At 45.1% G+C, this 24,462-nt stretch overlaps 3 protein-coding genes across 15 annotated transcripts in view; 1 reads left to right on the top strand and 2 right to left on the bottom strand.

The window, feature by feature from the left end:
* Positions 1 to 6,924, bottom strand: part of NPHP1 (nephrocystin 1) — a 104,996-nt gene extending 98,072 nt beyond the window's left edge. For 4 of the 11 annotated variants that reach the window (XR_007470744.1, XM_049695715.1, XM_049695714.1 and 1 more), the window contains exon 1: positions 2,135 to 3,670. Coding sequence is in view for 8 of the 11 variants with exons in the window: in XM_049695715.1 (XP_049551672.1) it covers positions 2,135 to 2,203 (69 nt within the window). In the remaining 3 variants the exon portion in view is untranslated. Of the gene's footprint in view, positions 1 to 2,134; positions 3,674 to 5,146; positions 5,319 to 6,786 lie in introns of those variants that run through there. The other 7 variants (XM_033401928.2, XR_007470745.1, XR_004475688.2 and 4 more) reach the window with 7 other exon arrangements.
* On the bottom strand, positions 6,171 to 7,216 carry MTLN (mitoregulin). Of its 2 annotated transcripts, none has more exons than XM_033401641.2 (2): positions 6,878 to 7,216; positions 6,171 to 6,264 (listed from the first exon to the last, which is right to left on the bottom strand). In XM_033401641.2, exon 1 carries the CDS (start codon positions 7,183 to 7,185, stop codon positions 7,015 to 7,017), a length of 171 nt encoding a protein of 56 aa, XP_033257532.2. In that variant the 5' UTR covers positions 7,186 to 7,216; the 3' UTR covers positions 6,171 to 6,264; positions 6,878 to 7,014. The 2 variants fall into 2 exon arrangements, with proteins under 2 accessions (XP_033257532.2, XP_049551673.1); XM_049695716.1 differs by having other exon boundaries at positions 6,787 to 7,216.
* A 7,261-nt stretch (positions 7,217 to 14,477) lies between these two features.
* Positions 14,478 to 24,462, top strand: part of LOC101272783 (two pore channel protein 2-like) — a 43,552-nt gene continuing 33,567 nt past the window's right edge. For both annotated transcript variants that reach the window (XR_007470733.1, XM_004277804.3), the window contains exons 1-3: positions 14,478 to 14,741; positions 22,298 to 22,380; positions 23,368 to 23,482. Coding sequence is in view for 1 of the 2 variants with exons in the window: in XM_004277804.3 (XP_004277852.1) it covers positions 14,667 to 14,741; positions 22,298 to 22,380; positions 23,368 to 23,482 (273 nt within the window). In the remaining variant the exon portion in view is untranslated. The remainder of the gene's footprint in view (positions 14,742 to 22,297; positions 22,381 to 23,367; positions 23,483 to 24,462) is intronic.

The following is a 24,462-nucleotide window of genomic DNA, read 5'->3' on the forward strand; positions in this document are numbered from 1 at the left end:
TGTTACATCTTTGTAATAATTATAATTTTTTTAGTTTACTTCTACAACATTTCCTGGTTCTCTCAATGTCCCACTAAATTTAAAATTAAATACAAAACCATATTAAGCATCTGGCCAAAGCTTAGCTTAAGTCAATGTCTCATCAAGTTTTATTTTTATTTCTACCAGAAGAGTATTCTATTTTGTTGTACCACTATAATTCCAATAGAGTCCATTAAGAAACATTTATCCATCCCATCTTTTGTACTTTTTAAGTGAAAGTCCAAAAGTGGATAAAATACGAGCATTCAGTACATCTCTTACCTGCCAAAGTTTATAAAATAATTCTATTTAGTGGAAACAATATTTGGTAATAGATCAAATGAAAAATAAAAAGTAAAATTAGCAAAGTAAAATAGGAATTTCAGAAAATAAATTAACAACACATTAATTACTACTTACTTTTTTCTTACAAAATTTTTTTTCTTGGCCATGACACGCGGCCTGTGGGATCCTAGTTCCCCGACCAGGGATTGAACCAGGGCCCTCAGCAGTGAAAGCATGGAGTCCCAACCACTAGACCACCAGGGAATTCCCTTTCTTAATTTTTTTTTTTTTACGATTTTTTTTTAAACGTGGACCGTTTTTAAAGTCTTTATTGAATTTGTTACAATATTGCTTCTGTTTTTATGTTCTGTTTTTTGGCCACAAGGCATGTGGGATCTTAGCTCCCCAACCAGGGGTTGAACCCACACCCCCTGCACTGGAAGGCGAAGTCTTAACCAATGGACCACCAAGGAAGTTTCCCCACCCCAACCCAAAATTATGAAAATATCAAAAAGTATGAAGCGAAACATAATAGTCATTAGCATTCTGCCACATAGAGTTACCATGCTGGCATGTTTCCTTCCATCTTTTTTTCTATGTATATTACATATAAAATTTTAAAATTGAAATACTGTATATTCAATTTTATATTTTTTCTAACTTGACATTTTATCACAAATATTTTCCCTAACATGTTAAAATCTCCTTAAAATTTTAATCTATTATATCCCAACATGTTATTTATCCATTCCCCTACTACTGATCGTTTAAGTTGCATCCAGCCTTTTGTATTATAAGTAATACTATGATGAATACCTCCATACCTCAACCTGTGTCTCAATTTTTTATTATTATGTATGGTAAATTCCTGGAAATGTAATTCCCAGCTTAGGAGCATGAATACTTGCTACATCTTATCAAACGGCTTTCCAGAAATGCTGTGCCTTATACCCTGCAGCAGTGTTAAGTGCCTGTTTCATCACAGCCTCCCCAATACCGGGTAATGTGATATTTTAAGTGTTTGTGATCTCTTACTTCCTTTGCAATTACTTGATTAACTTTTAAGTTAACTTTTCTCATATTTGTGTGTTACTAGTATTTCTCCTTTAGTTCAAGTCCTTTGTTCATTTGTCAGGTCTTATTTTTCTTATATATTAGGACTATTCCTTGACACCTATTTCGCTGGGATTCATGTGAAGCAAAAACACTCAATAGCTCCACTGGATGAAGGATAAAGGAAAGGAGGCATGGAGAGTGGAGGAGAGTGATGTTGGGCGCAGAGGTGGTTGGAATAATTATTGTTAAAAGTTTAGATTTGTAGGGCTTCCCTGGTGGCGCAGTGGTTGAGAGTCCGCCTGCCGATGCAGGGGATGGGCTCGTGCCCCGGTCCGGGAAGATCCCACATACCGCGGAGCGGCTGGGCCCGCGAGCCATGGCCGCTGAGCCTGCGCGTCCGGAGCCTGTGCTCCGCAACGGGAGAGGCCACAACAGTGACAGGCCCGCGTACCAAAAAAAAAAAAAAAAAAGTTTAGATTTGGAGGTGAGATGGGTTAAGGGGAGCTGTTAGGTTGGAGATAGAGCCGTTAGGGTGAGATGCGGGGGAGAGCAGCACTTAGTCGATGGTCCCGATTTTCTAGCCTCCCCGGGGTTGGGTTGGGAGTGTGAAGGCTTATAATCAGTTTGGTGCTGGGATCAGTTTGATGCTGGGGGTGAGGTAGGTTACAACTTGGAAACTGAAGTGGGTTGGGTAGGCTCCCAGGGTTAGGGTGCGCCCCAGAGCTCGCCCGCCACCAGAGCCCAGGTCCCCCAATGGACAGCCAGATGATACCTGCTGCTTCAGCTCCTGATTGCGACGCTGCAGTGACTGGAGGGGATCGCGCTGCCGCCTCGCCAGCATCTCCTTCGCCTCGGCGCGGAGCTCACGCCGGTCGTCAGGGAAACCAAGACGGCGGCACCGGAAGGTGACGCCATCACCGCGCGCCCGCCTCGCAGCCCGACTGCCTGCTGCGGGAGGAGTGTGGGGATGATTCTCCCTCGAGGATGCCGCTCCGCCAGCCCGCAGGTCCTGAGCTCACTGACCAGCTACTCACCTTTTTCTCGCCAGTCCGAAAGGATTGGGGTGGAGATGAGTGGGAATGCCCCGCGGCGTCCGAAACTACAAGTCCCATAATACCCAGTACTACCACGACATTCCTCCTGGGGTACCGGGTGTTTTGGCAGTTGTTTTCTGACACCAGTTTTTCTAAACTAACCTTAAGATACAATTTAAGCATCTCAATATCTTAAATTAACTGCAAGCATAGCTTTCCTATATGGCCTTAATGGGATACGTGGTTCTGGCGCATACTCTCACTTCAAAAAGGCAGTGTTAAATTCTTTGCCACTTGGGATACTGCTGAAGTATCACTTCATTGTAGTTTTGCACATGGTCCATCCTGAGTTCTGGGAGGATGGTGACTCTGTTCTACAGCAATTTTGTGAGCACCTAATTATGAGCTCCATTTTACATCTCTCAGGGAGGTTATAATAACATTTCCCCAAGTGGAACTCAGTCCTATAAATCCAATTCCCAAACTCTTTCCACTACACCGAATAAGGATGACGACCTGAGTTCACTTTTCAAAAGATGAACCACACTGATGTGTTCTTCAGTACAACACACAAGGTAATTCCACAGGCCCAACTGCCATGTTATTTGCAATACTTTTTCCTTCAATAGAGAGAAGTGAAAAGCGCCCACCGCACTGAATTTTCAGGGTGAACACACCCCCATGTAAGTAACATAACCCAGATTCGGATACAGAATGTGACCAGCACTCTAGTGGTCTTCCCCTCCTTCTAGTCCCTGCCCACCTCCACCCCCTACACCAAATGTAAACACTATCCCAATCTCTAACTGTAAAAATCTGTCTTGCCTCTTTTTTGAACTGAATAATGGAATCACGCAGTGTACTGGCATCTTGTCAGGCTTCTTTCATTCAACCTGTTTGTGCAATGAATCTATATCATCGTGTGGGTTGTAGTTTGTTCATTCTCATTGCTCTCTGATGTTTCATTGTATGACATACTCTAATATACTCATCCATTCTACTTTTTTGTATCTCATGTCTTTACTTTGAATTAATTTCTCCATCGTGGCTCATGATACTTAAAAGTTCACTTAAACAGCCATAGTTTTTCCATTGAAAATCTAACAACAAATGAGGAAGTAGTAAGTACTATAAAGTATTTTTAGATGGATTAATAAATCGGTACTTCTAAGTGATCTTGTTAGAGGTAAGCAAAAAGAAAAAAACTACACTAAAGACAACCCATCATTTATGAAATCCTTATTTATTTTATATATGTCTATAAAATTTTTTTTAAAAATCTACCTACTTTATAGGGATTTCCTTTTTTTTTTTTTTTTTTTTTTTTTTTGCGGTACACGGGCCTCTCACTGTTGTGGCCTCTCCCGTTGCGGAGCACAGGCTCCAGACGCGCAGGCTCAGCGGCCATGGCTCACAGGCCTAGCCACTCCGCGGCATGTGGGATCTTCCTGGACCGGGGCACGAACCGGTGTCCCCTGCATTGACAGGCGGACTCTCAACCACTGCGCCACCAGGGAAACCCAGGATTTCCATATTTTAAATGGAAAAGTTACAGGGTCATGAAGATGGTAAAACTCTATATTGGTAAAAATAAACAAAATAAACCCCCTACACGTGTATATATGTATGAGGAAGGGTGCAAAAAAGGTTTATTACTCTTGTTCATCTCGGGTGGAAAGATGCTCTGATTTTATACATTTCTGTACACTATTCAGCGTGAGAAGCATTTATTCCTTATAATTCCTGCATCAGTATCATCCATATCACCTGGGTGACTGTTAGAAATGCATATTCTCAGGCCTCACCATAGACCCACAGGATCAGAATCTAAATTTTAACAAGACCCCAGTGTTTCACATGCACCTTCAAGTTTGAGAAATACCGCTTAGGTATTCACCACGCCGTAAGGAGTGAGATGACTCAGCTAGCTGCCTTCTTTTTCATTAACTTACATTTCTTTTGACTTGTAATGCTCAGTATAGTCGCTTTAGCACTAGTCACTGCTTCTGTTGTCATCCCTTGATGCCATTACGAAAATCAGAGTAACCTACAAGACCGTTTTGAAGTGAGGTAGCCGAAACCAAAGCAAACCATGGCCATTGCTTCTCCCGAGAACAAGCTATTTCATAAAACTTGTTATGATTTTCTTCCATCAGTGTGTTACAATGTATATCAACTCTGTGTTACAATGTATATCAACTTTGTACCGCTGTCTCACAGGAGATACTGAAAAAGAATTTAACAGCTTCCAGACTAGTGGTTAACATGGAAAATGTAACATCTCCATGTAAGCCAACAGTTTCAGGGAAAAAACCAAACACATTTAAGTAGGGCAAGGGGTAGACAGCTAGAGGTGAAACAGTGAGAGGCAATGTCGGGGGGAATTGTCCACCACAGGGCTGGGAACACATGGGCACAGTGTGAAGAGGCAGTAGGCAGAAAACGAGGGGCAGACTGAGTGGTGTAGGGTGGCTGAAAACCGCGTAAGGACTAGACAGGTCTCGGGGGTGAACAGCACAGGCCCAGAGGGGCAGGATGACAGAACATTGGGGTGAGACAGGTGAGGGAGACGAGTGTGTCCGGGTGATGCACATAAGTAATGGGAAAGGAGTCACATTGGAAAGACCAGGTCCACCAGGAACGTGGCACAAGAACAGGCCCATACGGGCAGAACTGGTCATAACCTAGATGCTTAACCAGGAACATACCAACAGCCTGGAGGCACCGTGGATGTGCCATAAGAAACCTACCTTGTCTCAAAGAGCCTCAACTCTTTGACCCTCAGTGATGAATGGTGACTCAGATACTTCAGCCACCTGCAGCCCAGATGGAATGGCGCTCTAAGAACCAACATTTCGGTCCTTAAGTACTGCATTCACAGAATGCAAATGAAGTTGGAAGTAATAAAGCATAACGGCCCTCCTAAAATGGAAGAAAAAAAAAGCTCTCTGTGGAAACAACTTTCCCGAATTTTCTTACGTTAATACGGAGCTGATCCTAAATTTACTGAGAAACAAAGTTAATCTTTATAGGAATGAGCAAGGGCAGTGTTCTAGAAAACACCCCTGGAAAATCAAAAATAACCTGGGACTTGGTCACTCTTGATTTTCAGACACAGTTATCCCTTGGTATCATCGGAGGATATCATCCTGGAACCCCAGGAGCTGCCACGCATACCAAAATCCAAGGCTGCTCAAGCGCCACAGTTGGCCCTTCCTATCCATGTTTCCGCAGGCACAGACTCAACCAGCCATGGATAGTAAGTGGACAGTGGTCCACTTACATATAGATTTATTGAAAACAATCTACATGTAAGTGAACCTGTGCAATTCAAACCCATGTTCAAGGGTCAACTGTAGTTGGGATTTATCACTAAGGTCTATTCAATGAGGTTTCTCCTTCACATGTATACTCCATAATGACACAAATGAAACTTTTGTCAGTAAAAACTTATACTTCGTGCTTGGAGTATGTTGTCAGCCTCAGATGTGTAAAGGTCTTACATACATTACCCTTACCTCAGTTATTTTTACATAGCCGTTTGCTTTCCAGAATAGGTCCAGCAAAACTGCTAACCAAAGGGAATCATATGAATCATAGTGGTTCCTAGACCAACTTTGCTTTGCAGTTGTACCAAGGAACCAGCATAGATTCTTCAGAAAACAAGATAGCTGACCAAAGACAGTAATTATAAGTTTTGAGGATCAAATCTCTTAATTCAGTAAGCTGCATGGGAGGCAAGATACTCCTTTTCCTTTTAATAAAAGGTTCAAATATGTTTAATTTTTTTATTTTAAAAATAAAATTGATTCATAAAGTGCAAGGAGAAACTATTTCTGTCCAGTTCTCTATATCCATCTTCAACAAGCTGTTGGAAACAGAAAAGAGAAATAAAAATTAGGAATACATAATGGTTAACTTCAAATTATTCTATTGTTTAGTTAAACCATGAACAAGAAGATCTGGTGTTACAGATAAGAAAACTGCGATCCTGTAAATTTGCAGAGCTCTGATGAAAAAGCCAGGACTAGACTCAAGGTTCCTGACTTTCAAGCCATTGCCAGCCTGCCAAGGACCTAAGAATTTAGACTGGAGATGACAAAACATGAATGCAAAGATGTACTATGGTGCTACCAAGGATATTTTAAAAAATAAATTGATGTGGGGAGGGGGGAAGGGGGTGGTAGGAACACCTCCACGGTCCTTTTTTTCATTTTCTATTCTTTCCAGTATTTTCCATTTTGAAGCTTAATGTTGCCAAGGTGCAACGACTTTGCACGCAGTTAAGACAGTCCCGTTAAACACACGCAGTGAACTACGATACCAAAATGTGAGTTATTAGGAAAAACAGAACTTCCTCCTCTTTCTGGTGCCTGGGGGGACAAGTCACCTCCTGTGGGCTCTCCAAAGACCCTCCAGTCCCAAGATATCCGGCCGTCCCCGAAGTCTCCCCATAAGGCGTCGCTGTAAGTACTGCTCACCGACTCCGGCAAGAGCCCGGCACTGCGAGCGGAGAGAGTGTGGCGAGCCTGGCTTCGGCTGGAGCCCCGCGCCGGAGAGGCGAGGTGGCCTCAAGGTGGCCGCGCGGTGGCCGGCGGGGACCGACAGCGCGGGGATCTCAGGCCAGGTCCAGCTTCTTCTGCGTCGCCGCCAGCTTGTCTTGCAGCCTCTTCTTTCTCCAGTCCAGGTAGCGCCGCCGCAGCCGGTTTGCCTGCCAGCCCACGAGCACTCCGGAGGCGAAGGCCACCAGCACGGACAGCTGCAACGTCCTCTCGGACACGTCCGCCATCGCGGCTCCCAGGCTTGCAGCGCGGCCTACGGCGCGGCGGCCGGGTCAAAAGGCGCAGCGCGTTTCGGGGCGGGGCACGGGCCGTGAAAGCCCGGCGCGCCTTGCCGCGCAGCTCTTGCAATTTAAAGATTCGTCGATCTCGCCTGCTGGTGAAGACTTGCCCCGCCGTTGGATAGCCCCACAGTTACCTCCTCTGAACCCCTACCATACTTATTGTTTGGCATTCATCAGATGTTGCCTTGATTTATTATTATTAGCTAACTACAACCTCATGGTCAGCTCAACCTCTTTGTATTTTCTCTCAGCAGCAGAATGCGAGCCAAATATGTGACTTTAAATTTTCTGGGAACCCATTTAAAAAAATGCAAACAGATGAAATTATTGTTAATAACGTATTTTACTTAGCTTAATATACATAAAGGATGTTATCTTTTCAACATGTAATCAGAAAAGCTATTAATGAGATCTTTTATTCTTTTTTTATACTAAGACTTTGAAATCTGGTGTAGATGTTATAATTAACATCACATCTCAATTTGAACACTAAATTTTCGGTGGAGAGACTTGATCAGTTTCTAGAATTCACAAAAGTTAGTTGAAAAATTAGATTCATGTACCCACATTGTTTCAAACACATGTAAAAATTTCTCCAATATCTGAGTTGAGTATCTTTTTTAAAATAAATAAATTTATTTATTTATTTATGGCCGCTTTGGGTCTTCATTGCTGCGTGCGGGCTTTCTCTAGTGAGCAGGGGCTACTCTTTGTTGTGGTGTGTGAGCTTCTCATTTCAGTGGCTTCTCTTGTTGGGGAGCATGGGCTCTAGGCAGGCGGGCTTCAATAGTTGTGGCACGCGGGCTCCAGAGCGCAGGCTCAGTAGTTGTGGCACATGGGCTTAGTTGCTCCATGGCATGTGGGATCTTCCTGGACCAGGGATCAAACCTGTGTCCCCTGCATTGGCAGGCGGATTCATAACCACTGTGTCACCAGGGAAGTCCGAGTATTGGTTTTTAAACTAAATTTTATTAAGTTGTTTTTAAAAATTCAGAAATCTGTTCTTCAGTCACACTAGTCACATAAGGGGCTAGTGGCTACCATATTGGACAGCAAGGTCTAGAGAGCCATTCTATTCCACAAGTAACACTGGGTCAGAGTTGTGGGGCTAGAGGGAAAACAAACTCTAATGATGAAATTCATTCTGGTGGACAGACCCTAAGGTAACCCCCAACAATGTCCACTCCTGAAGTTCATGTCTTAAGTCCTTTCCCTAGAGTATGGGCTGATCTGTGATTTGCTGGGAGGTCACTCCTTATGTGATATACCTTATGTGATATAAAACTTCTTAACAGACTGAAGACTCCCGTTGTGGGCTTGATGAAGTAAGCAAACATGTTGGAGAAGCTTATATAGTAAAGAAATATGGGTAGCCTCTAGGAACAGCAGCATGCCTCCAGCCAACAGCCAGCAAAAAGCTAGAGCCCTCAGTCCTACAACCACAAGGAAATTAACTTTGCCTGTAACATGAATAGGCTTGGAAGCAGATTCTTCCCCAGTGCAGCCTCCAGATGAGATTACAGCTTGGCTGATGCTTTGGTTGTAGCCTTGTGAGACCCTAACAGAGGACCCATGTGCCTGGACCCCTAACCCATGGAAAGTTGAGATTATAAATGTGTGTTGTGGTAATTTGTTACACAGCAATAGAAAACAGATACAGTCACGAAAGGGAGACCAACACATGGAGCCTGAACTCTTTTAGAGCACGGGCCTGACCTAGCCTCTCTATAGATATCAGCAATTGGACTTTCATACTTGAGATGAAACCTATCTTACTAGGGTGATGATAAAGACAGTATCGGGTCCAATGTGAATTCAAGTCTGCCATGCTTAATGATCATTTACTTAGCAAATATTTCTTGAATGTTGCAGTAGGTATTGGAAATGTAGAGGTGAATACGGCACAATAGCTGCCCTCAGACAGCTTAGTGCAGAGTGAAAGAGATGGGAAAAAATAATTATGACACACTCTGATGAATTGGAATATACAGTTAAGTATGTAGCTTAGCCTTTAAGAAAGAAAAAAAAACCCTCAGAAACCTTCTCTTTCTTTCATATTCTGTTCAATCTATTCGTCAATCCTGTAGGTTCTAGTGGAAGAACTCTTCACATATTGAGGTACAGGGAAGTCATTCTGGCTTATACGTGATGTGCCTTGAACTTTATGCTAACTAAAACAGCCTGTCTTATGGCCTGTCAAACATACATTATACATCTGCATTAACCATTAAAGAAATCGCCCACCATCTAGTAATACAAAGGGATAAGTAGCAACCCACTGCAGTTGCCCACCTAGAGTACCCCCTGAGGGAAATGCAGGAAAAAAAAAATGGATGGGTCATTCTGTGATTTGAATAGATGGTCCTTAGGTAGTTAAAATGCATACCTCAGAAAGAATTTCAATGACCCCAGATTTTTGCATCTTCTCTTACATAGAAAGGCACTAAAATCATTAAGTTGTGATATGTGTTCATTGTGATTGGCAGTAATCTTTTACCAAGATGTATGCTTGACTATGTGTATTTCCTAGCCAAAAAAAAAATCATGTATATATACTCCTCCCCTACCCCTTCAGAGCAGTCTCTCAGAGCTACTGAGAGGCTGTTTCCCAGGCTATAGTCCTCAGTTTGACTCAAATAAAACTCTCTTCTATTCTTATTATAGATTGTTTATTGATTATTTGCATCAACATTTCTACTTTCAAAATATGACCAGAATTAAACTTCTTCTCACCTTACTGCTACCACTGCACCCAAGCTACCATCATCTCTTACCTGAGATACTGCAATAGCCCCTATCAGGTTTCTGTGCTTCCATATCTGTCCATGACATTCTATTCTCAATACAGCAGCCCGAGTGAGCCTTTGAAATCAGAAGGTGGACCGTGCAATGCCTCTGCTCCAACTCTGCAGTGCCCAAAGCCCCTGCATGGTCAGCTCTCCTCTTCCTCTTACATCTCACTGGCCTGCTCACTGTTTCATTTGTTTTTTGGCTCATTGTTTTTTTTTTTTAAGATTTTTTTTCGATGTGGACCATTTTTAAAGTCTTTATTGAACTTGTTACATTATTGCTTCTGTTTTATGTTTTTGGTTTTTTGGCTGCAACGCTTTTGGGATCTTAGTTCCCCGACCAGAGATCGAACCAGCACCCCCTGCATTGGAAGGTGAAGTCTCAACCACTGGACTGCCAGGGAAGTCCCTGCTCATTGTTTCTTGAGCTCACAAGGTTCGGTGCTACCTACGAACATTTGCATGTGCAGTTCCCCTGGCTGGCATACTCTTCCCCCAGATACCTGCATGACTAACTCCTTCACCTCCTTTTTTGATTCTCCTCTCTGAGCTTCCGTTTCCTTAACTCTAAAGTGGGGATGGTAACCAATACCTGTTATGGGCCTAATCGTGTCCCCCCCATACCAAATTCATGTGCTGAAGTCCTAACACCCCAGCACCTCAAAATGTGGCCCTATGTGGAGTTACGGTTTTCACAAATGTAATTAAGTTAAAATGAGGTCATTAGGGTGAATATTTGTCAAGCATCTGATACAGTGTCTGGAAAACGAAAGGTTTTCAATAAGTATTTGTTGAATGGAAATTTCTGGAAGTGGTGTGGAATGGTTTCCATCAATACCTTGCAAGTAACCACTGGTGTCCTTATAAGAAAGGGAAGGGAAGCTTGGACACGGACATGCACAGAGGGAAACCTATGTGAAGACACACGGAGAAGGGAAGCTTGGACACGGACATGCACAGAGGGAAACCTATGTGAAGACACATGGAGAAGAAGACATCCATCTACAAGCCAAAGGGAGAGGCCTCTGAAGAAACCAACCTGCCAACACCTTGAGCTTGAACTTCTAGCTTCCAGGACTGTGAGAAAACAGATTTCTGTTGTTTAAGCCCCTCAGTCTGTAGCACTTTGTTACGGCCACCCTAGCAAACCAATACAGTACCTCAAAGGGTTGTAATAGGGTGTGCTTTGTGTTAACTGGCCTCTAAAGGTTGTGCTTTCTAAATCGGATTCCTTCTCACCCTGTGGAGGTGTGTTGTCCCCACCAGCAGAGATGCTGCCAGGAACAGGCGTTTTCAGACATAAGGAGCAGAGCTGTAATTTTTTCCATTACAGAAAATATTTTTTTCATGAAACAGACAAAATTGCTGATTAAATTCCATCCCACATCCCTGTTGATCTTACCACGTGTGAACACATAAAAGTAAGATAGAAATACAGTGAAAAATGACACCTTATAGAAAAGTATAAAATAAGAGGAAAAAGTCCCTCTCCCTTCATGTTTCTACCCCTTGTTGTTTCAGCTGTGTGCTCGAAGGTAAACGCTGATTAGTTTCCTGATTATCCTTCCAGGAAAATATTTTATTCATTTATCAGAAAATATAGGTATGTGCATCCTTTAAAAAATGTATACAAAAGATATCAAACTCCATGCAGGGTACTGCCACCATGTACTATGTTGCAGATTTTTTCCTGTCAGCCATACAGAGCTACCACATTCTGTCTCCTGAGTCCTATAATATAGCTCACATAATTCTCAGTGCAAAGGTTAGACAGTTCTAAGGATGGAAGTACCAAAAAGCAGCCTCTTCCCAAGGCCCTCAGAGACCTGGATACTTGCATCTCTCTGCTCTGCCGTCCTCAGAATCATCCTTACCCAAGGCTGGCTGCAAGATCGTTGCCAGTGGCCATTAGGAATACATGTTTTTTGGGTTTTTAAAAATTTACAATTATAGGAGAAGGGGAGGGGAGAGAGAAAAAGAAACCTTTCTTCTTAAGCCCATTGCTTCTTTTTAGTCAGGTTGAGCTACCTTAAGTCGCATACTCTCCTTGGTAACTGTTGCCAGGAAAACATCCCGTTTGGATTCGCCTAAACCAGGCAGAATTATCCTCTAGTGAGAGATGGGTGGAGGCCTGGCCTGATTCTGGGTTCCTGGGTAGGAAGGATGTAGATAGAAGGTCAAGGTCAGCAGCGTCTGCAGGGTGGGATGTAATCTCATTTGCACAGAGCTGCATACATGCGTGTTAAAGTGTGTGCAGGTAGAGAGATGTGGAGAAGGATGCTCACCTAAACTCACTGACCACGATTATCTTTGATTAGTTGTTTCTACTCTTTACAATGCACACATTTACACTGTATCAAAGAAAAGCCATTTGAAAAGACCCCACTGTAAAACAACCATTCCGTAAGTCACGACTTTGGATAGAAATAGAATCATTGTCTTTTCTCAAGAACATGCAGAGAGCTTTAGGGTAATCCACACAATAAACAGTTATAAGAAGTAATTATTTCAGACACCGTGTAGACATGGGTCACTGGCTACAAGCTCGTATGAATTCTGCTTTTGGATTTCACTTACTACCATGTGCCTGCTCCGTGCTAGGAGCTGGGGATTCAAAGATGAAGGTTTCCTGCCTCACCTCTGCCAGGTGCTTGTGGCCTAGTGGGGCAGGACAGCATATATAAATAGAGGAACTGAGGTGCCATGTGGTTGTTTTCATGAAGAGCGTGGGACCACAGAGAGGAAGTGATCCACTGGCTGGGAGAAGTTGAGGAAGGGCCTCCCAGAGGGTGTGATGTTGGAATTGAGAGGGAACAACCAGAGGAGGTGGATGGTGGCAAATGCAATGCCTGGTGTGCCTACTAAGGAACTGGGGCCACCTGACCTTCTCGTTGTAGGCCAGCCTCACTGCAAGAACTTGAATCTGGCATTGAAAGGCCAGTGTCCTGTATTCATTTCCTCTTGCCATGTAACCAAGTGCCACAAACTTAGGGGCTTAAACGAACATACATCTAGCTCTGAGTCTATGCTCTGAGTCTCAAACCGCTGAAATAAAGGCACTGTGTTCTCTTCTGGAGGCTCTGGGAAGAATTCCCTTCCAGGCTCATTCAAATTTATGACAGATTCAGTTTGATAGCAGATTCAGTTCCTTGTAGTTCCCCTCATCTTCAAGGCAGTAGCATTCCCACTAGGCACACTGAGTCCTTCCCGGAGTTTCATCTCTCACCACCCCCTCTGCCTTCCTCTTCTGCTTTTTTTTTTTAAATTTTTATTTATTTATTTATGGCTGTGTTGCGTCTTCGTTTCTGTGCGAGGGCTTTCTCTAGTTGCGGCGAGCAGGGGCCTCTCACTATCGCGGCCTCTCTTGTTGCAGAGCACAGGCTCCAGATACGCAGGCTCAGTAGTTGTGGCTCACGGGCCTAGTTGCTCCGCGGCATGTGGGATCTTCCCAGACCAGGGCACGAACCTGTGTCCCCGGCATTGGCAGACAGATTCGCAACCACTGCGCCACCAGGGAAAGCCTTCCTCTTCTGCTTTTAAGGGCTCATGTGATTTCACTGGGTCAATTTAGATCATCCAGGATAATCACTCTTTTGAGGTCAACTGATTAGTAACCTGAATTACAGCTGTAAAGTCTCTATAGAGGAATAAAGTAGCAGCTTCACAATCCCGGGGGTTGGGATGTGGAATTTTTTTTTGGGGGGGGCAGGGGAGATAATTCTGCCTGCCACAGTGCTGGACCTTGGCATCCAACAGAACAAAGCACAGGGTTCTAATGAACCCAGAGGGACACCATGCCTCCTGTTCGGTGACCAGGGCCAGTCCCTGCCCTGCCTGGCCTCTTCGTCCTCTGGGAGGTGTCAGTGAAGCTCGTTGGTACAGGAGCTGAGGACCACCTGCCCTCCAGGCCAAAGCCCATCTAAGAATTGGCTTGCAAGTATTTATTATCATTATTTAAAATTCATGACCAACATTAATAAAAATCAGGAACACCCTCATGAAAATCTAGATTTCTGCTTTCTTTGAAAAATTCAGCAGCTCTGTAACCCCAAGTTCCTGTCCAGGCTGGGACTGGGGGAAGGGAGGAGGGTTTGCAAGCCCCTCCCCGGAGGCATCTGCCCCAGGTGTCTTCTCTCTGGGTCCACACCCAGCTCTCCAGGGGGTTCTACTAGGACTGGGAGGAAACCATCATTTACTGGGCACCTGCCAGTGGCAGCCACTAAATGTATTAACTCATTTAATTCTCGAAACAACCCTGGGAGGAAGGTCTTGTTCCTATTCTATTGATACAGAAACCCGGGCTCAGTGACACGCCCGGGGCACACGGCTGGGACCCTTTGCCAGCTTGGCCTCTAACCCCCTTCGCCTCGGGCACCCCGGATCCGCGCCCCGCCCCCGCCCCCGGCTGGACCAAGTCTCCGCCCCCGGCTCCAGCAAGAACCCGGAGGCCGGGCGGGAAGGGCCCAGAGCCCGAGACCCGCCGCGCCCGCCCCCAGTCCTCCGTCCGCGGGGCCCCACCGCGGTCACGTGAAGGGCCGAGCGGAGCGCGCCGAGCCCGGCCTGCTGCCGCCCGAGGGCAGAGTCCGCTGCCTGCGGCCCCGACTTTCCCCCATTCCCGCTCCGCGCGCCGCCGCCGCGATGCCCGGGGCCCACCGAGCCGCTGGGCTGCATCGCCCACACCCGTCCTCCCCCGAGGAGCCGCCGGCCCAGGAGGTAAGGGCGCCCCGAGGGCTGGTGGCCGCGCGCCGACGGCAGAGTACCCCGGCTCCGCGCCCACCGTCCCCGGGACTCCTGGGTGGAGAGCGACCCCGGGCCCAGCCAGCGCCGGCTGGGGGAACGAGGGCCCCGGGGCGGGGATGCGGGTGCGGAGCCCCTCCGCCCCCGGGCTTCCTCAGTTCTCTGGGTCCTCCCGGTCCTCTGGGCGCTCCGCGTGCGGGAAGCGCACCGCCGCTGGAGCGCAGAGGCGCCCTGCCCCAGGCCGCAACCCCGCACATTAGGGTCGTTACGGGAGCTGTCAAGCCTGCACCCAGAGGCCCGCCCGGAGCCGCCTCCCCCGGACGGGGGCCAAGCCGGAATCGGGGCCCGGGCTGCGTGTTGGGGGTCCTGTCCCCGTTTGGCGCGCCCCCGGGTCTGGGTGGCCCGTGCCCGCCGCACGGCGCTCCATGGCGGCAGGAAAACAAGCGAGGGTCTTGCTGCAGGGAAACGCCCGGGAAGAAGGCTGCAGGATGTGGCGCTGGGAGTGCTGATGCAGCGCTGGCCCTTCCGATCCCTGCGGGCCAAGCAGATGCGCTGCACAAGTCGCTCAGCTCTGCCTTCCCTCCGACAGCCTGAGCTTTGGAAGGCTTGGGGCTTTCAAGAGGCCTTCTTGGGTTGTTTCCTTTCGCTGGATAAGAGCTCAGAGAGTGGAGAGGGAGGCAAGGCTCCAATGGAAAGAGCCTCGGCTCTGCTTCAGAAAATTTTAGCTGTGAATTGCAAGACGCTGAAAGCTTCTGGTTTCCCCCTCTGTAAAGTGGCGATGGTAAATCACTCCCATCTCGGAGGAGTCTCGAAGACCGTGTCCCTCAGGCCCAGGACACGGTGCCTGGCACACGTAGGCTTTTCACATGTGCTGCATTTCCTTTGGTTGTGCCAGTGGGTGGGAGCTGAAGGGTGTTTTAGCTGTCTTCCTCTTCTTGAGTGGCCCCTTCAGCTCTGGGCTGCTGTGCCAGTATGGCCCCTGCAGCCTGCTCAGGACGGTCCACAGGGCAGGTGGGGTGTAAAATCCCTGCCCCGGTCATTGCTGCCTGGCCTGCTGGCATCCCAAAGGGACTTGGCCACTTCCAACAGGTGGATTCTACCATGTCCCTGTCCCTTAAGGGAACGAGCAGGGCAGAGCAGTTCAAGGAGAGGAGGGAAAGGATTCTTGGTCCCCAGCTCTGACCCAACCCAGGTCTTGCTCCCCTCATTCTGCAAAATGGTGGAACTGACAGTGATCACCCATCTTCTATGGCAAGAAAATCTTTTTTAGCTTGAGACTGTCCATCTCTCTCTGTGTGTGTACTTAATGCTTCTTTCTCAAAATAAGAGAAGAATGTAAAAAACTAATAATTTGAGACCTCAAGAAATGCGAGGTCTGAAAACAGCCCAGAGTCCTGGCTGAGTCCTGTGTGAGGCGTTGGCTTAATGCATGCCTGCAAGGGCCAGCTATTTATGTCTCAGTATCTTTCAAAGACCTCCCCCAGGGGAGCAGGCGTAACAGGTGAAGAGCCTGGTACCAACAGGTACTTCTCAGCAGAACAGGGATAATTGGGTCATTAAACTGAAGCTCTGACCTTGGACCCTGGGTAGCCAGTATGACCGGGTTAACCTTTTTAAAAGTTAGTTTGGGGTCACTTCATAAGAAACTGCCTAGTCACCTGAAATGCATTTCCACCCTCTCCTTTAAAGCAGTTTTTTAAGAACCCTTTTCTGCCTGGAGTTTCTTTTGGCTGCTACTCAGATGGCCACCCATTCTGGTACTTTGACCAACACTTTCAGCTTTGAAAAAGAAATAATCCAATGCTAGTGATTCTTAGCCTTACTGTTGGTCAGCATTACCTGCTTTTAGAAATGTAGCTGCCCTGAGATTCTGATTTAATTGGTCTGGGTGTGGACCAGGCAACAGCAATTTTAAAGCTACCAAGGATTGAAAGTGCAGCCACGGCTGAGAGCCGGTGTCCTGTGCTGTTTCTTTGTGACTGTATGTGATCACCTCTTGATACTTCCTGTGCTTCTTTGTGAATGTTCCTGTGCTTCTTTGTGAATGTTCTTATTTTTAAACCTGTTCATCCAACTCTTAGATCACCCTGTTTTGGGGCTCTTGGGACTGTGTGATGCACATGGCCAAGATGTGTGAGTGCAGCTGTTGCAGACCATCTAGCCCCAGATGACCATAGAGACCAGCTAAGTCGGCCTGGACCAGAATGACTTCCCGGCTGACCCACAGAATTGGGGAAAATAATAAGCATTTGCTCAGGAGACTGAGTATCAGGGTGCATTGCAAAAACTTACTGCAAGACAAGCCAACATGGCCAGATGTTACGATCTTTTGAAGAGAAACCAGAAGTTCACATTTTTGTGTCTGCTCCAGTTTTTTAAAAAATTTGACTCAGTAGCCAGCATCCAGAAAGCGCTCTCTGGGCCAAAGAAAACACATGTTCAGGCTGCCCTTGGCCGGGAGGTTGTCGCTTTCTGCACAGAGGGACATGAGGTGCTTATACCCACACCGAGCGGCGCCCTATTTTCTCACCCTTCCTGCCTCAGCTGCCGTGCCCAGCTTACCCTCAGCCATTTCTTTGTGTGGAATGCTCACCGTATACTTCACAAGCTTCCCTTGGCCGTCTTCCCATATGGAAATGGAAGCTGCTGGTATGGGCAGCCCTCGTGGAGAGAGTGAAATTTGAGATGGGTCCCCGTGAATGGAAATGGAAAGGATGTTCCTGGTTTTAGGCGAGCAAGGGATCAGGTGTGGGAGTGGGATAGTCAGTCCACCAATCTGGGCCAGAGAAGGGGGTTCCTGCAGGGAAAGTGAGGGATCCAAGATAGAGGGGAGATTGTGAGGCCCCTAAGTGCTAAGCCAGGGGGTTGATTCCGTGGGCACTCCAGGCAAAGAGAAGTCTCCTGAAGCTTTTGAATGGGGGTGCATGGGAAAGCAATGACCTACTGTATTCTGGACATCAGAGTGCCCATAACCTATGGGAGGAAAGAGGGAGACAGAGACAGACAGACAGACAGAAGGTATAGTGCTTGTAATGACACAGGGAAAAACTGAGACAGGGAAGAATTTTTTTACTTGAAATTTATGGTAACTTCTCTTTACCTTATGTTAATTTTCTTCTGTATCTAAGCAAGTCATATTGGCTTTTGCAAAGCACTTCTATCAACAACTTCAGTTTTGTCAAGGTTCCTGTTGCCTGATTTAAAGGTATCTGGCGCTTACAGCTGTTTATTCCTACACTTCATTGCTGTCCGCCAGAGCTTCTGGAATCCATTTTTCCCTCCCTCTTAAATCCCTCTCACCCAGAGGGATTTAAGTTATTCACCTTCCTCAGACTGAAGGCATACAAAGTGGGGAGGGTGGGAGGAGAAAACACAAACATCTTAAATACGTTTTTAAGTCTTGGGGAGCGGAAAGGAAACGTCACGGCCCTGAGAAAAGGAGAGAAAGAAAATCAGGAGAAGTCAATTATTGTCAGGGTGCCAAGAAAATACAAAACCTATGAGAAGCAGTAGTAAAATGACCATATTTAGACCAGTGATGTTTCAATCTTGACTGCACGTTGGAATCACCCGGGAACTTTAAAAATTCAATCCTGGGTCCCACCTCCCAGAGATTCTGATGCAACTGGTCTGGGCAACAGGATCTTTACAAGCAAAACGTCTGAAGGTGATTGTATTCTGCCTCAGAGGTGAGATCTACTGTCCAGGGGCTCAGCAGGGCCTCCCCTAGGGTGGGGCTGCTGTTTTGATGTACGAAGCCACTTATCAGCTGCATCTGGGGAAATGCCTGATATCCGGTCTTTGCCATTTTCATGGTAGACATGGGCAGTGGTTCTCATGTAAACTTGAAAAGTATGTGCAGTTTTGGAACGGCATGTCTCACATAAGCCACATTCTTGGGGTGGATGAAAAAAATTCATTTTATGGGAAGATACAAATGGCCTTAATACAAGTGAGAATGCTCATTTACCATAAGTTTGCCTGTTGAGAGTACTTCTTCCCAAGCAAAGATGGGTAGGAGACTTAGAAGTTGTACACAAATGGGATGGAGGGAGGGAAGACAAGAAGAACCAGAAGGTAGAGCAGATGAGATCTTAAAAGGAGACAGACTGTCAGAAACATAATAGCAGTTAAGAATGGGAACACTTTGAAACGTTATTGTAAAGGTAAATTAGCTATTATGAAAGTGTCAGCGTATTTAAACATGACAGGCATAAGTTCAGCTGGCAAGGGGGCAATTGGATGGGGTGCCGTGGTGCTTGTAGATTCAATGCCGGGAGTCTGGGCGGGGTCTGAGGGAGGTAACCCCCAGGGCCCGGCTGGCTGAGGAATTGCTGGTGAGCGTGTTTTTCCTGTTCGTGTTTGTGGACAAACTGTTTTGCTGGGTCTGTTATACCCATCTTTGGGAGTAGATATTAGTACCATCATATTTTTTTTGCTTGTTCTTTTTGTTTTCTGGCCGCACTGTGCGGCTTATGGGATCTTAGTTCCCCGGCCAGTGATTGAACCCGTGTGCCCTCGGCAGTGAAAGCAGGAGTCCTAACCACTGGACCGGCAGGGAATTCCCTCGTCATCTTTTAAAATTGGGAACAGTAGTGCCTTTGAGACATTTTGCTTTAAATATTCCTTTTAAAAAACTTTGATATCAGAATTCGTTGCTGTCCCAGTATGAGCTTTTTGAGGCTTAATCAAACTTTCTTAAAATTAACATGTGTTCATTAAAAAAAAAGCGATCAACTCTTGCTGATGCTAGGCATTTTATACCTAAAATAGATTTCTAAGCATATCCTGGGGAACTCTGGTGTTCCTCAATGATCAAGATGTTCCATGGAAAAATAATTGATATTAGATTTTCTACTATATTTCTAATATATTTTTGCAAATATGTAAAAGAAAATGTGTGATAAGTGTTTAACACATTTACATGATGCTTCTTCGGTTTTAATAAACTGCCCTTAAGAATTGCCCTGAGAATGAACATGAATCACAGGGTGATGGGTTCTTACAGCAGTTAATTCACCTGTGGGGTTATTGTTCCACATCAGTTTTTAATCCAAACCGTTATCTTTTTTGGAGGGCAATTTTTAAAGCTTTATTAAGCTATAATTGATACATACTAAACCACACATTTAAAGTCTATAGTTTGATGAGCCTTGGTGTATAAATACACTTGTGATATTAACACAACATTCAAGTTGATGAATGTATCCATCACCCCCAAAAGTTTCTTCATGCCTCATCTCTCTGTCCCATGTGCCCCATCCCCAGCCAACGGATCTGGTTTCTGGAACTATAGATTGGTTTGCATTTTCTAGAATTTTATATAGATAGACTCATATAGTAGGTACTCTTTTTGAGGGGGAGGGGTTGGCCTCTTTCACTCAGCACAATTATTTTGAGATTCATCCGTTTTGTTATGTTTATCAGTAATTCATTCCTTTTAATTCCTGAGTAATATTCCCTGGTACAGATATATCACATTTTGTTTATCCATTCACCTGTTTGTAGAGCATTATGGTCGTTTCCAGTATTTGGCTATTAAGCTGCTGTGAACATTTGTATACCAGTGCAACTTTGGAATGGCATGTCTAGCATAAGCCACATTCTTGGGCTGGATGTACGAGTCTTTATGTGGACGTATGCTTTCTTTCTCTTTGGTAAATACTTAGGAGTGGAATGGCCAAGAAAGCACCAAACTGTTTTCCAAAGTAAATGCACTGTTTTCCATCCCTACCAACAAGAGTTTTAGTTGCTCCACAACCTTGTCAACACTTGGTGTGGTCAGTGTTTATTTTTAGCCATTCCAGTGGATATGTAGTAGTATCTCATTGTGGCTTAAATTTGCTTTTTCCTAATGACTAAAGATGTTGAGCACCTTTTCATGTGCTTATTTACTATCCTTATATCTTCTTTGGTGAAATGTCTATTAAAAAGACATAATAATGAATGTTTGTGTTTTTAATGCAATAGAACTTAGTTTTTAAAGTGTTGCAATATGAAATAAATTTAGGAAACACCGTTCTACTATGTGTACAAATATCTACTATGTGTGTTTGATATGGAAATTAAATATAAAATTTGGAATCTTTTGACCTCTCCGAATACTTCATGCATTTTCAAAATTAACTTTCTTGACCAGGAAGAGATTTCCATACCAGTCCAGGCAGGAAGATGTCCTCTATTTTGAGGAGGTAACTCCGGTAATCAGTTGGATAGTCAGGTTGTGTTTACTTCTGAAGTACATAAGGAGGTCTAAATAGCTAGTCTGTTTGTATGTATTCTTTATCTAATTTATATAGAATCAGAAGTGTGAGCCATCACCAGCGGGGCTCAGCTGTACGGGTCATGGACAAATTAAGCTAAATCTCAAGATGCCCCTTTGGTTGATTGGATGTTATCAACCATTTAAAATCATATTAATTTTGGCGAAAAGTAGGAAAACATGTATATTCACGTGCTTTTTTTTTTTTTTTTTTGCGGTACGTGGGCCTCTCACTGTTGTGGCCGCTCCCGTTGCGGAGCACAGGCTCCGGACGCACAGGCTCAGCGGCCATGGCTCACGGGCCCAGCTGCTCCGCGGCATGTGGGATCCTCCCGGACCGGGGCACGAACCCGTGTCCCCAGCATTGGCAGGCGGACTCTCAACCACTGCGCCACCAGGGAAGCCCTCATGTGCTATTTTGAGGCATATAAAATGCGTAACTTTGGGGTAGACAATTTGGTCGTACCCATCAAAATAGAAAATGACATACCTTCCATCCACAAGTTATACTCTATCCTACAGAAACACTCCTATGGTACAAAAGTACGTGTGTGTAATAAATATATATGAAAATATTCAATATAATTGTGTTCAAAATATATTGAAAAAGGGAAACTACCTAAAGGAAGAGGCATTTGTTAAAAAGGATGGGTTAGATCTATAAGTATTGTCATGAAAAAAAAGTCCAGAATATATTGAGTGAAAAAATAAGCTTTGTGTCATATGAAAACAATTTTATTCTTTTAAAATTATGTGTATGTATAGAATGAGGTCATACCTTGAGAAGGAGTTAAGTTCAAAAATTGTCAAGAAAGGCAATAATTTACTTGTCAAAATTAAATTTGAAAATCCCTCTAACCAACTATCAAGTAGCCTAAATATAATTTTATGTTTATATATATGTGTGTGTGTATATATATATTTGTGTACATAACCCTATATATGTATGTATAAATACACCATTTAAGTACATGTATATATCCTGTTCAGTGCTTTCTTGTTCTCGTTTCCTCCTCTGAGAACCTACATTTAAATTCAGGAAAGGTAAGCATGCCGGTGCCTCAGCCCCACTGCAGGACTCTCATTGCTCAGGAAAACATCTGGAGGTGAACATACATACCATTAATGCTGGTTCTGTCTGGCGAGAGTGGGGACCAGGGGAGAGGTGAAGAGGAGTTTCCTTTTATACTCAATAAATACTTATCAACGAAAAAGTAAAGTATCCTTTCCGACTCTGACTGTTGTTCTCCCCTTACTTTCTCCCAATGAGGACCTTCTCCTGGCAGCTGCCTATGTTTCTGACGCTCAGTACAACAGAAACGTTCCATTTGAAACATCCCCTCAGGCTGTCAGGTAATTAAAGTGTTAAACTATCCCCTAGAATCACCTCTCCTTTAGCGCTTCATATGCTCGAAGTTGAACCCAAACTGAAGGTATTGTTTCCACAAATATTTTGAGAAGTATGTAGGGTATGGCACACAGAGTTGGGTAAATCCTATCCTTTTTTTTTTTAGTTCTAATGGCATGGTACCTCACAGGTAGGGAAGCATTCAACAGATATACTAAGAACAGATAAATGAGTAAATAACACCCAGGACAGGAGATAAAGCATCCAAATTAAAAACATGTCATCATCTTTCCCTCCTAGATATAGTTGTCCACTTAGAGGCGCCTAAATGAAAAGAAGACTTGTCCTTTTCGTTTCTGTTGCCTTTTGACGCGACTTACGCGTTTGTTCTTTTCATGGGAATTCAGCTTTTTCTCCCTAACCCCCTAGGGGTTGAACTAAAACCAAAGATATGGCTCAAAATAAGAAAAAAAAAATTCTTATCATCAGGACTGAGTGTCAGTGCCTGAAAGGCCGCAGTGAATACCTCACGCCTGGATGCTGGGGGACTGTCTCCCTGATGGGAAGAGACCCGTGTGACCACGAGATCTCTCCGTGTCCACCATGTCCTGATAGGCTGATGCACATTAGAAATCGGTTAGGCTCCTGTGCCACGTAATAACAGGTCACTCTAATGAGGGTTTGTTCTGCATCAGTCCTCTAAAAGTACATCCTAGGGTCACCACCACACCACGGGGAGGGTGCTAATCCTAGCTGGAGACTGTTAAGAGAATGTGCTTTGAGATATGATAATATCCCTGATTTTTTCCGTTAGCATTTTATAGTGTGCGCTCAATTGAATGCTACCCCCCACTCTCTAGAATTGAAAGGAAAGGTGGCCAGAGAGGGGACTTTGTGTTTTATCTCCCACTACACTTCTTCTGATGGGATTTGGGGGTGCTGTTTAACTCCTGCTCGTTGTTTATAACCTTCTTTATTTTTCTCTGCTCCAGACTTTACCATTTCTATAACCACTGGACAATGCGGGCGGCCACCTACTTCTTCATTTGGGGGGACCTCGCTCTTGCCCTCTTTGAGGAACCGGCCCTGTTCCCGCTGCCTTTCTTGGTAAGCATTCAGCACAGAATGGCTAACCAGACTTTGTGAGAGATGAGTTGGGTCCCATGCCTCTTCCTTTTTTTTCCCCTCAAATTTCAATAAGTATGGATTTGGTTTTATTTTTCTTGCTGGGGGGGGGGTTGGAAGAATTCTGCCTACTTTTCTTGCTGGGAGGGGTTGGAAGAATTCTGCCTACTCGCCGAGCTGATGCTTTCATCAGTAGGCATTGGCAAGGGAGTGGCAGTTTTTGGTCTTCTGTGCCTACTGGGACAAACTGGACAGACAAGTGATGTTTTAAAAGCGTATTTATCTAACGCCAGGTAGACAATGTCATAATATAGTGTAATGTATGACTTGTACTTACCACATTTCTAGCTTTTTTCATAGTCATAAATCATTATTTATAGGTGCTTTTAAGTAATACATGAAATTACCCAGCTACTCCAGATGAGTCTAAGTAATAAATTGATGACCTGCTCACATTAATTCTTGACTCGACACAGCTCTTGCCTCTCAGAGTAGTCGTGTCAGAGACTGTATGACTTGCAGAGCCTAAAATATTACTGTCTGGTCCTTTGACAGATAGAGTTCCTTGACCTCTTGCCTTGAAGAACAGCCTTTTATTATCTCCCATGATTCTGCAGGTGACTGGGCTCAACCGGGCAGATTTTCATGTTGGCTAGGGCGGTAGATGTCTGGCTGGCAGCTGGGAGCTCACCTGGCTGGAGCTGTGCTCCCCTCCACACGGCCACTCCGCATGGCCTGGGCTTCTCCCAGTGGGTGGGTGGGGTCCAAGAAAGAGCATCCCAGGGAGCAAGCACCGTCCACCTCCTCACACACCACACTTGCTGATGTCCCAGAGCCAGAGCCCATCACATGCCCGAGCCCTGAGTCAACAGGGGAGGACACTGCGCAAGGGGGTGAAAACCAGAAGCGTGGTTCTTTGGGGGCTCAGAGTTGGCGGTCTTCCACACATCCGTTTGATGAAG

The sequence above is a fragment of the Orcinus orca genome, chromosome 13 (assembly GCF_937001465.1).
Source record: "Orcinus orca chromosome 13, mOrcOrc1.1, whole genome shotgun sequence".
Classification (NCBI taxonomy): Eukaryota; Metazoa; Chordata; class Mammalia; order Artiodactyla; family Delphinidae; genus Orcinus; species Orcinus orca.

Bases quoted from the DNA above. Each gene is read 5' to 3' on its own strand.
- MTLN (XM_033401641.2), bottom strand. From the start codon at position 7,185: ATGGCGGACGTGTCCGAGAGGACGTTGCAGCTGTCCGTGCTGGTGGCC.